General features: G+C 38.8%; 1 protein-coding gene across 1 annotated transcript in view; it reads right to left on the bottom strand.

The window, feature by feature from the left end:
• Window positions 1-13,059, bottom strand: part of LOC139687246 (girdin-like) — a 176,818-nt gene that overhangs the window by 123,126 nt on the left and 40,633 nt on the right. The window contains exons 11-14 of the mRNA XM_071584380.1: window positions 12,480-12,632; window positions 9,615-9,824; window positions 2,731-2,837; window positions 3-236 (exon numbers count right to left, since the gene is read on the bottom strand). Of these exons, the coding sequence (XP_071440481.1) occupies window positions 3-236; window positions 2,731-2,837; window positions 9,615-9,824; window positions 12,480-12,632 (704 nt within the window). The remainder of the gene's footprint in view (window positions 1-2; window positions 237-2,730; window positions 2,838-9,614; window positions 9,825-12,479; window positions 12,633-13,059) is intronic.

Here is a 13,059-nt window from a genome sequence, read left to right as displayed (position 1 = left end):
ACCTCTCGACCAGAAGGTCAGGGTCCAAGGATACCCCCACGTCAACATCCTCCAGGTTCCACGGTGCCTCCACACCAATTTTGGTCAATGCACCTTCCACCTGATTCAGTATATTGTGGAAAATCTGTCGTTTAGTCTTCTCCTGCACAAGGTTCCCCTGGAGGGTCGCCAGGGCCTCGTGGTCTTCCAGGGTCTGCCGCTGGCACTCTGTCACCTCCCGCTCAATTTCTTGAAGTCTAGAAGAGCATGCATGACACATATGGGATTCATTTATATTTTCTGATCGATTACACTTGCAAACAAATACAGGACAATTCAATTTATTTTAAAAATTAAAACAAAAGAAAGTTTGAAGCACAATGTACGTGCCAATACAAAGGAATCTATTGGAAAAAATTCAGTATATTAACATCTAATACGAGCATCCTTTGGAGTTTCAAATTAATATTTTGGACATTAGCCCAGGCAACATTTTATAAATAAGGATGACAAAATGACATATTTACATAATCAAGAAAGAAACCAGTCTGCAATTGTGAATATCAAACAATATACTATTTTCATATACAAGATATTCACTTTCTGCTCCCAGTGATTTAGGTGCTACATCATTACAGCAATTACGTTTTAATGTCTCTATCCTTTACTTCATTTGAAATATCAACAATACTTATTGAAATCATTGATAGTGAAAAAGAAATATTACGCCAAAAATTTGAAAGATAAACAGGACACACTCAAGTTAAAAAGAGAGGCAGTGGGTACCAAATAAATTAGTAATAACAAGGACACTTGGAGCAGAAATGTTATCAGTACGAGTGAGTGAAGCTTCATTGCTATGAATTTTGAAGTGAATTGATCAAAACCCCAGCAAATCAAGTCTCATTGAAAAATATTTCACACCTCAAATTGTTGAATTGGTGGCATACAAGGTGTGTTCGAGTTCTGATGTCACCCAATGTTATCTTACCAGCCTGGGAATGATATTAGATGTGGTTGATGGGCATGGGCACTCTTAAAGAATATGAGTCTCAGATGGCTGCAACATACAGTGCACAAGGTTCACGTAGCTGGAGTGAAGCATATTCATTACTCAGAATGACATCATGTGGTATGCCAAAGCATGTAATCGTCTGTTTTCTGCAGTTGAGTGGTTAAATACACATTGAAATTGATGAGTCAATTGAGAGAGACATGCAGCAATGATGACACGGATCTGAAAAATGTGTTTACGTGAATAACAGGCCAAATAAGGGCGATTGTCATGTGACAATTAACCAAAGAAGACTCCGCCATGCCCCAGATGACTTTTCCAACTGGCAAGAGGGACTCATTCTCAACAAAAGCACCAAAAGCAGTGGCCCTGGGATCATGGCATCTATGTTATGTAAAATGTGTGCCTCTGCATGGAGATTAGGTTGACAAGTAACAGGAGTTTCAACTTTCTGTTTTAAGCAGTTTGAATGAAAGGTTATGAAGTACCAACTCATGATGTCACACCAACGGGAAGAATGAAATGGCCGTCCATTTATAGTGTTTGTGATTGGTTGAAAAAGTCCAGGCAGAAAAATAAAAGTGAGATCTTCACAATGTTTTTTATGTGAAATTAGCTATGCACTAGATGGAAGTGAGGATAACACTGTATAAGAAGAAAGTGACAACCCAGTGAAAATAGCTGTCGAAATGATTAAGCTGCAGTGATGATGAATTTCTGGGATTCTACAATGAATGAACATTTACAAGGTCTGTCCAAAAAGTTCCAAAACTCTTTGAATAGTGCACCTCCAGTTGGTTGGTTTTCAATCCACCTTGTTGTGTCGTGTCAGCTAAAACTTCCCAATTTTCTTTCTTTAACCACTTTGTTGATAACTTGGTTTATTGATTAGTTATAGCTGTTTATGTGAAAGTGAGTTTGTTGGGGAGTATGGTGAAAAATCAGATCCATGGAATTGAGCTCATAGAAGGAGCAGCGTTGTTCTTTGAAATTCTGCATGAAACTCAGCAAATCCTTCCCAGATACTTTTGAGTAGATTATCAGCGCTTATAGTGAAGATGCCATGAAACATAGCACATGTAATGAGTGGTTTACCCTGTTCAAGCTAATTAGGGGAAGAGAACAAGCATTCGGGAAGGCCATTAATGTCAACTGATGACCAACTCATCAAGAAAGTGGTAGAACTCATTTGTGCTAAATGATGCTTGACTGTCAGCTAACTTGCAGAAGAATGTGGTATCTCGAATGGACAAAGTGGAAGAATGAAATATTATTAGCATGGAAGTAAAATACAGCGGTTATATACAACAAAATTTTAAGTTTTGCATCTTTTTGCAAGTTATTAAGCAAAATCTTGATTTAGTCGGAGTTTGGCGAAAGAGGAGTCAGAATTTGAGAAAATGCTATACAGAGAAAATGCTACATAGAAGTGTATCAGCAAGAAAAAATCAGGAAATTGTGGAACAAATTGAACTTTATAACTCACAGTAAAAACATTTTTGAATTTGTAGGCATTTAAGGACTACAGTTTATATGATTTTTAAATGAATATAAATAAAATCAAACGGGATAAACATTACTTGAGAATGGGGTGAACATTTGCTGAAAATAAAATAAAAACCAGAAAAAGGCGCATAATGTGAGTATATGAAGGCAATACGATGCTACAAATAATTGAACATGTGATTAGTATAACATTGGTAAAGAGAAAATGGGAACATTGAAGTTCTCCTGACCTTTTGACCTGGGCCTGCATCTCTTCGATCTTGTGGGACATGCACTGCATCTCCTCTTCTCTTGTTTCCCCTTGGCAGACCAGCTGCTCCATTGACACCTCTTTGGCCTGTGCAAAAGGACACCCATTAGTGATTCAAAGCAGAATGATGACCCACCCCTGGATGGAGGAATTGGAGCCAATTAATCAAGATGGCATCCCCATTCCCACATGATAATTTTCCTACCCCTTAGTAATTTTGCAGTTCATAAATAAACGTATACGTGGAGGTAATGATTAAAGAGGCATTAAGGGAAGAACTGGAGGTAGGAATGAAAGTCTGAGGGAAATTTGTAAAATCAGTTAGGTTTGCTGGTGACCAAGCTTAAGTTTGTCAGTCAGCCAAAGGGTTGTAAGCATTGCTGAGTGACTTGTTTAATTCAGTGAGATAGATAGGAAATGAAAATAAATATAAATAAAATTAAGGGTACGTGATTTTCCAGAAAGGGAAAGGCTAATTTAAATATTAAAATAGGAGTTCATAAATTGGGGGACAAGTGGAACAGTTTACGTATCCTGAATTTGTTTTGGACCAAATTGGCAAAAGTAAGTGGGACGTAAGGAAAAGAATTATGTTAGGCAAAGAGGCTATCACAAGGAGGAGGGAGTTGATGACAGGGACATTGAGTAAGGCTGTTAAGAAAAGACATATCAAAACTTTGATATGGACATTGTTATATATGGCATAGAAACGTGGTCACTGAAGCAGGAGGGTGGACGTAGATTGGAGGATTTTGAAATGTGGGTGTGGAGAAGGTGAAATAGACTGAAAGGAAAACAAATGAGGAAATATTAGGTATGGTGGGCGAGGAAAGGGGTTTATTAGGAGAAATCCAAAGGAGGCAGGAAAAATGCATGAAGGGCATATCGATTGGCAGAGGGATGTTGAAGACTGTAATTGAGGGGAGAATGTTAGGCACGCAAGGAAAGGGCAGGAACAGATACGGATGCTGGATGGAATGACGGGAGGAAGGAAGTACTCAGAGATGAAGAGGGACGTGATGTAGACTTGGTTGCTGGATTGTGTTTTGCAAAGGAGTCACAAAATATTTATTTGGTAGTTGTGTCCATCCAAAACCCACATTAACTGGTAGATGACATATAATAATAACTACATATACATTGTACTATGATGATGTGGCAGACCAAGGGCAACAGACAATTGGACTGTTGAATAGAGGGCCCTGGTTCGATTCTCGGGCACCTTCTCCTATCTGGGCACCCTCAGCTCAACCCAAGATGTTAGATAGATAGATTTATTTGCCATAGAACAATACATAATTGTATGGGCTTCATTAAGATTCAATTACATTTATAGGAGCATTAACATACATACAAACTAGGAGTGTCGAGGATACCTGGAATAATTTTCTTGCGATAACACGTTCAGCAATACAGAGATTCATACCTAGTAAATATATAAGAGAGAATAAGGAACCCCGTTGGTACAACTCTGAAGTACGGAAATCACTAAGACGGCAAAGGGCGTGCCATGCCAGAATGAAAAACACGGTTAAAGATTCCTCCCCTGATAAAATCAACGAAACCTTACAGAATTACAAGCATCAAGGTCCACTGCCAAAAAGGCATTCTGGAAGGCGCTGGCGGAATTCAAAAGGAAAAAATTAGGTGAACATTTAAACGGTAACCCAAAGATGTTTTGGTCCTACGTCAGGGAAGTGCAGGGAAAAAAGTCCACCGTAAACTCATTGAACAACGAAAAAGGATAAAGTAACAAGTAGTTTAGATAAAGCCAACATATTAAACTCATTCTTCCACAGTGTTTTTAAACAAATGCTCCCCGAATATACCAGAGAACCTTCCGAAAACATTTCTACAGCCAATGCATGCTATCGACTTTTCCACCCGCGGAATAGAGTTACTCCTTAAAAATATTGACCCCAACAAATCTCCAGGACCTGATGAGATACCGGCTTGCGTGTATAAAGAACTGTCGTCTGAAATTGCTCCTTATCTTAATATAATATTTAAGAAATCCTTAGCAGAAGAAAGCGTGCCAAGCGGCTGGAAGATAGCTTCTGTGACACCCATATTTAAAAATGGAGACCGGGAGGACCCCAGTAATTATAGGCCAATATCGCTCACCTCCATCTCCTGTAAGATTTTTGAGCACATCATTGTTAGTTCCATAATGAGGTACCTCGATAGCCAAGATTTATTGATTAATAACCAACACGGGTTCCGTAGAGGTAGATCCTGCGAAACTCAACTCCCACTATTTGTTCATGATATAATGCATTCCGGTGAAAGTAATATTCCAGTTGATGTGATATTTCTAGATTTTAAAAAAGCTTTTGATAAAGTCCCTCATTGCAAGTTACTCGCGAAGTTGGAAAGTTATGGAATACACGGGAGTGTTATATGCTGGATAAGACAATTTTTAAAAAATCGTGTTCAAACAGTCGTCCTGGACGGTGTATCATCCGATGCTGTTAAGGTCACGTCGGGTGTACCACAGGGAAGTATCATAGGCCTCCTCTTGTTTCTTATTTACATAAATGACCTCAGCGCCGTGGTTAATAGCAGGCTCCGTCTTTTTGCTGACGATGCGGTGATTTATGGGGACTTTCGAAGTCGCGATGACAGAGTCACGTTAGCTAACGACCTAAATGCAATCCAGACTTGGTGCGATACATGGCAATTGGAATTAAATTTGAAAAAATGCGTAGTAATACATTTTTGGGAAAAGAGTTACACCCCCCCATTTAGTTACAAAGTGAAGCAAACAGAAATCGCGAGGGTAGATTCCTTTAAATACTTGGGTGTAACAATTACTAACGATCTGTCCTGGGGAAAGCACATACGGGAAATATGCGGTCGCGCTAATAAAAAATTGGGATTTGTAAAAAGAGTGCTGGGTAAATGTGACGAAAAAGTGAAGGAACGATGTTTTCTTGCCCTAGCCAGGCCCCACCTAGAGTATGCTGCCAGTATATGGGATCCTCAAGAGATAAATTTAATTTCGGAATTGGATCGAGTTCAGCGGAGGGGGGCTAGATTTGTCAAAAATTGCTATGACCAACGCAGTAGCGTAACTACTTTGCTAGAAAATTTAGGCTGGGATTCCCTTACACAGTGGCGTTTACAATATAGATTAAACTTATTAAAAACATTTAAAGATGGGTCCTTTCCCGATGACATCAAGAACATAATACGAACCCCAACGTATTACAGGCGGAGTGATCACGAATATAAGATTAGAGAGATTGACTGCAAGACAGACAGGTTTAAATGGTCATTTTTTCCAAGAACAATAAGAGACCAGAATTCTTGTAATCGAAATCCCCCAGGGGCCGGCTCGACATAATAAGTATTAACCTACAAGGTAACGACTGCGCAGGGTTATACGATTTTATATATGTATATATATATATATATATATATATATATATATATATATATATATATATATACATATATATATAAATATATATATATATATTTTTTTTTTTTTGCAGGTTCCCCTTACCTTTCCCCATCCATTTGAAAAACCCTAACCCCCTCATCCCTTACCCTTTCCTCCTGGTGCTGCACCCCCTGCCACACACCTTTCCGGTGGCTTGCAGGGTATTGATGTAGTAGACAAATTCATAGGAATAATAATGTACATGAAATGTATAAGCATTAAAGATTTAAAAAACAGAATTCCCTACATTGGCTCTTTCTCTGTACTCTTGGATGCTATAAAAAACATTATTTAAAAAGAAATTTTTCAACATTTTTTTGAATTTATTTTCTTGGGGGAGTATTCGTTTTAACTCTTCAGGAAGTCGATTAAACAGCAGTCTTCCTGAAACTTCTGGAGTTTTTTGTAGTGCTGCTACTCTGCAATGGCCATTATGAAAATTATCCTTACCCCTGGTGTCGTACTCGTGAACTTCCCTATTTCTGACCATGGAGGGGTTTTGGCGCAGGCATACAAAATCACATTATACATATAGATACAGGGAATGGTCATGATTTTGTGACATTTGAAGTACTCCCTGCAGGATCTTCTTGCATTTAGTTTAAATATAAGCCTTAATGCCCATTTTGGAAGCGTGAGTACTCTATTGATGTTTCCACGTGCTGAGCTCCCCCAGCAGACGATGCCATATCGAGCAATGGACTCAAATATTCCATGGTATACTGGGACTAATATTTCTGTATAACAATAGGTGGCAAGATTTTTTAAAAGGAATAGGGCTGAACATATTTTTCACTACATTTTTCCATTTGAAACCTCCAGCTTAACTTGTGGTCTAATTCTAAACCCAATAAGGTGGTATGCTCTAACTCGGATATCAATTGGTTTTCTATTTCTATGGAAATATTTGGCTGAAGGTCTCTATTACTAAATACCAAGTAAACTTTTTCTTGCATTTAGTTGTAAATTATTTACATTCAGCCATTGAGCGACTGAATTCACCATAGCATACATATCTATTTCTAATTGAGATGATTTCGTATGACCTGCTATTAGACATATGTCATCTGCATAGAGCCCCATGTTATTATTATCTGGAGAGATTATGGCTTTTTCAATGTCGTTCACATACACCAGGAAAAGTAAAGGCCCTAATACAGGACCTTGTGGAACACCATATTTTAGAGTTTTCAATGTTGATTTGTAGGTAGCACCATTTTTTCCGACAATCTCTACATACTGTTTCCTATTTTCCAAAAAAGATACAAGCCAGAGATGAGCTACTCCCTTGATACCATAATGTCCTAGTTTAGTTAAAAGAATGCTAGATTTTACAGAATCAAAGGCTTCTGATAGATCCATATTAGCCCCTATAACATGCTTTTTATCTCTTAAAGCTTGGGCAATTTTAGTAACATCATCACTGCATGCAGTTTCTACACATATTTTTTTGTGAAATCATGCTGTGACTAAGAAAGAACTTAATTTTTTATGAGGAATTTTAATAGTCTTTCTTCCATCAATTTTTCACGTATTTTTGAAATACATGAAATTAGTGATTGGATTGGCCTGTAATTATTCAGTTGGTCTTTGGCTCCCTTTTTATGCAGTGGAATAACTTTGGTTATTTTTAATTCTTCAGGAAATTGCCCAGTTAGAAACGATTCATTGGCTATATTGGTAATAGGTAAAGTGAAGGATTCTTGACAAAGTTTTATTAGATAATTTGACATGCCATCATGCCCACTGGATTTTTTGTTTTTTAGTTTCTTGATTATATTTCTGACTTCATTTTCTGTGGTGAGGTTTAAGTAAATTCATTCACTAATGTAAATTACTTTTTCTATGCTATTATTTAGAATGTTTTTCTGTGCTGTTGTTTCGCCAATGAAATCTATGAAGAAATTATTGAATTCGTTTGCCATATTTTGAGGATCGCTGATTTCTTTTCAATCAATTGTTATTAAGAAGCATTTATTTTTTCCAGGCTCTGACGTTTTACTGGAATTTTCATTATTAACCTACAGACCACAATGCTTTTGTTTGATTGGTAGAATTTGAAATAATTTGTTTGACATGGTGATTTTTTGCTTTCCTGAGCAGCATCCTATACTCGGACTTCAGTTTATTTCTTAAGGGTATCAGACTGGCATCCACTTTACTAGCCTTAGTTACGTAGTTAAGCCTATTTCTAGCTATCAGAACCTCATATCTTATCCATTTATATCCTTTATTTGCAGATTTATATTTTATGGCTAGGTTTTTCAATGGGAAACAAATATCCCAGTAATACTTAATAATTGATTGAAATTCTTTGAACTTATTTGTAACAAGATTTGCATTTAGTACTGCTGCCCAGTCAATACTCTTCAATTCCCATTTAAATATATTCATATTTTCCTGTGAGTATATACGTTTGTACACTGTATCTGCATTTCTCCCACTTCTATCTGTTAAAGTGTGTACATTAAATTCAATAATTTGAGCATGTTTGATTTTGGGTACCAAATCTTACTGAGAAACCATAGCCAGCAGAGGGAAAGGTAGTGGCCTCCTACCCTGCTCTTGTGTGAATTTCGCATGCCGTCGGGCTTAGTACTGGGTTAACTCTATCATCACCTACCAAACTGACCTTCAAGCTGATAACTGGGTTTATAGTTTGATAATGGCTTTATTACATACATAAAATATTAAAGGTAATACAGAGGAGTTCTCAACATACGGAGTGCTCACTGTCCCTAAAAAATCACTCACTATATTGAGTTCATTATTATCAATGATTTTTTAATTAACTCTTAATAGCTAATACCTATGACTTTCAGGATTATAGTGAGGATATTTTCATTAAAGGTATACGGAAATCAACCAGGAAACTATAAATATTGATTTATTGTTAATTTTTCACACATGAAAGGTTTTCATAGTATGTATTGCATTACTGTAATATTATGAATGAAAAGCTTTTAATAGTCATCTAAGTGAATACACCAGTCTGATACCACAAAAAGGGCCCAGCTTTACTGACATGGTTATACTATTTTTAAGATTTGTCAGGAAGGAGTAGGACTCAGTCCTACTCCTTCCTGACAGTGTGACATTCATGTGACCCTGCTCTTTGATGCATTTCCACCTGATGAAAGTGTTAAAACCATAGCCATTTACAATAAACATTAATAGAGGAATTTCTGTTTCATTTCATCTGTAAGATGAAAAAATCATTTATGATTTCAAATGTTTGCAATAGAAGATCAATTACTTAGTAGAAAAACAGCGTGCAATCCTTTTGCTATCCATCAAGTGAATCCAGGCCATCCATTTGGTGATTGAAACAACATGACTATGATCACGAAAGAGCCACTGCATTGATGAAAATCTGCACAAGAAACAAAAGCATAGGCATGGCAGCCATCCCAACCCACCTCCACATCCTCCTTGAGCTTGGAGATCTCCCTGAGGAGGGCCGTCACTTCCCTTTGCAGATTGGCCACCTTGTCCCTGGCCCTCTGCGCCTCCTCCACCCGCCTGCCCTCCTCCTCCTGCAACTTCCGGATCTCCTCCGTCAGCCGTTGCGTCTCCGAGCGAGACTCACGCAAGCTCTGCTCCCGACCGTCCAACTTGGCCTGCATCAACTGTTTCCAGGATGGTGAGAAAGACACATTTCAAACAGAACTGAATTATCGACATCCCAAAAATAGTCAATTCATCAACTACCCTCCCATTACATACTCTTTTCTTCACATCCCGCCCGATTCATGGTACTTGTTCCAGATAGAGACCAAGGTTCAAAGAAAAAACAGCAATTTTTTAATGATCCCTATGCCATAGAGTATTACATCAGTTCACAAGAACTACTTGGAAAACACTGGAAGGAGATGAAAGGAAATCTCTAATATAATTCCCAACTGATGACCTCAGCACTTAACCACCTCCAGTAGTTATAGCACACTGGACACACAGCACATGCATATGGAAGTCATGGAATGGCTCAGCAGTCTACGATGCTACACTTGACAGGTTTTTCTAAAATTCTCCTTGCTATCTACACAATGAATGTTAATGCCATTTGTTCTCGTTGTGGTATGAGGTCTTCTTCTGATGAAAAATCCCATATGACAACAGTGATGAAAATTGGAAAAAAATTAGTTTGAATGTATGATGGCTCTTTTATAATTCCCAAATATCACCAGTGAAGTGCTTCATTGCCACTTAATTTCTCTCGTGAACTCTCACAAACCCAACCGTGAGGTGACTCCGGAAGTTTAATGTCTTCACACCAAGCGACCCCGGCTGATTTTCCCAAACCAAATTTGTTTTGAAGGGAGGATACAGAAATGGAGTGGCAATCACTTGGAGTGGAGGCACTTCAAAGTGCGGATGAAATCACACCCCTAACACCAATCAACTCTCAGGGGGGATATGACCCATGGCATAGGTGAGACAGTGCTATTCAACATTCACATGTACAAGGTCGCACCCAAAAGTGGTAGGACTGATTTTCTCTGGCGCGAACAAAGCGGTGGAGGGGGGTCTGCCTGGCAGGGTAAGGTGGAGGGGGCTCTTAGCAACAGACCGACACCAACCTCAGTCGCCTGCGGGCTGTCGTTGAGTGAGGACACCGTTTTTAGTGAAGCAAGTTTTTTGTCCACGTCGAAAAACAAAATGAATCTGAATTTAGAGCAACGTTATTCCGTGAATTTTTGTGCGAAACTCGGGAAGACCGCCACTGAGACCCTCGATATGATCAAGCAGGCTCATGGGGACACTGCCTTAAGCCGTTCCACAGTATTTGAGCGGCACAAGTTGTTTAAAGAGGGTTGGGAGCTCGTTGAAGACGACCATCGCTCCGGACAGCCGTCGACGGCAAGAACCGACACAAATGTGGACAGAGTGAGGACACTGCTGAACACAGACCGATGCTTAACCAGTGAAGAAATTGCAGACCAGTTGGGTCTGTCTGCATCCAACGTCCAACGCATTATTTCACAGTATTTGGCCATGCGCAAGGTGTGCGCCAAGATGGTGCCGAAAATTCTGAGTGTCGACCGACAGCTCCCGGCCAAATACAGCGTTGCCACGTTGCCGCACCCACCCTATTCTCCCGATCTGGCACCACCGGACTTCTTCTTCTTCCCCCTGATGAAAAGACAGCTCAAGGGGCGACGTTTTGACTCGATAAAGGCCGTTCAAGAGGCTTCGACGAGGGTCATCAATGGCATCCCCAAAGAAAATTTCCAGCGGGCGTACGGGGAATGGGAGCAACGTTATACTAAGTGTGTAGCAGCTCAAGGAGCATACTTTGAAGATTATTAAGTCGAAGTAAGTATATCGTCAATAAAATTCTAGTAAGAAAATCAGTCCTACCACTTTTGGGTGCGACCTTGTATTTCAAAATCTTATTAATTATTTATGCTAGTTCTCAAAATCTATTGAATAAATTAGCTATTGAAGGAAACCTCTGAATCTAGAGAAGATAAAGAATAAAGAATTATAGAGCTCCTATTCTTGTTTACTTAATTTGAAGGGGATCAACAAACTGGAAAAGCATTGGGCAAAATGTATAACTAAAAGTGGCTCATCCCATATAATTACATAGTCTCCACTTTTGCGTGCTCTTTTCAAAACAACCTCATAATATGGAGAATTATTAGCATGTGACTTGAACCAGTCTTGGTCATTAATATGAAATTGCAAAGAAAATCTTGAACATACATCATACATCAACGTCAGCTTTTTAATAAATGTATAATGAATCGTTATTGAACAGAAAATGAGTCTTATTTTGCATGTTATATCCTTCCATATCCTCAAAAAGGGTTTTTCTATTTTTTCTTCATAAATAACATTAGGAAAAATTATTTTCTTACATCTAATTAAGCCTTATTATTTTTATTATTATTCTATGCAATAGTCAAAATTTTTCAAACATAATTTTTTTTAAATTGAGAACACCTTGCAAAAGAGCCCTGATGATGATTCAAAACTCTATAACTCAAAGACAAGATGACAAATGTGTTTCCAGCGAAGAATATGAAATACAAGAAACTGACAGATCACTCACAATTTCATTCATAAGACTCAATTGCTATGAATATTTAATTTAAGATTGAACAATTATTACTGCCTTAGTCCCCCCTTTAAATTTTAAGACACCAAAAGCTGGGTAAAAGATTGCTGATTAAGATGACACGAGAAGGAAATGCAACAATGACCTGTTAGGCCCAAGTGGAATAGGGGGGTGGGCGGAGGGAGGGAAGAGGGTTCATGGATGGCCATCCCCTTCTCACCTGCTTCTCCTCCACGTGCACGCGGTTGCCCTCTTTGGCAACATCCAGGGAGTTCTGGAGGCGCCTCCTCTCCACCAGCGCCTCCTGCAGTCCAGCCTCCAGCTGCTCTCTCTCCGAATTCCACCAATCACTTTCCTCCTGGAGCTGCTCCAGCTAAGCATTCACAACCAAAATGCAGGAAATGTAAAACACACATCTGATGCAAAGAAGCTTCTCTTAATGACTACCTGCCTACGACAACAAATATCACTTACAACTGACCAATTTCCATTATCATCATGAGTACTTCAGCCCCCAGGTTGGTTTCATGCCAATCTTCCATTCTTTCTATTTAGTGTCACCGTATTTCTTCAAATCTAAGACACATCTTTTTTAGTAATTCTTCCCCTCAAAAATCAGGGCGCATCTTAGATTCACAGGTTAAGATCGGATGTAAGAATGGGGGAGAGACTATGTATGCAACCCACACAATTGCACTGCATTACTCCTGGACATTGAACCACTGTGCCAGCTTACACGTAGGCTTTTTACAAGGTGGCATAACAGAAAAGTTGATGCAACTGGTGATTTCCAGCATAAC

Source organism: Hetaerina americana, unplaced genomic scaffold (assembly GCF_022747635.1).
Source record: "Hetaerina americana unplaced genomic scaffold, ioHetAmer1.1.p SCAF_18, whole genome shotgun sequence".
Lineage (NCBI taxonomy): Eukaryota > Metazoa > Arthropoda > Insecta > Odonata > Calopterygidae > Hetaerina > Hetaerina americana.
Note: the sequence above shows the minus strand (reverse complement) of the source record. Positions and strands in the feature narration are given on the sequence as shown.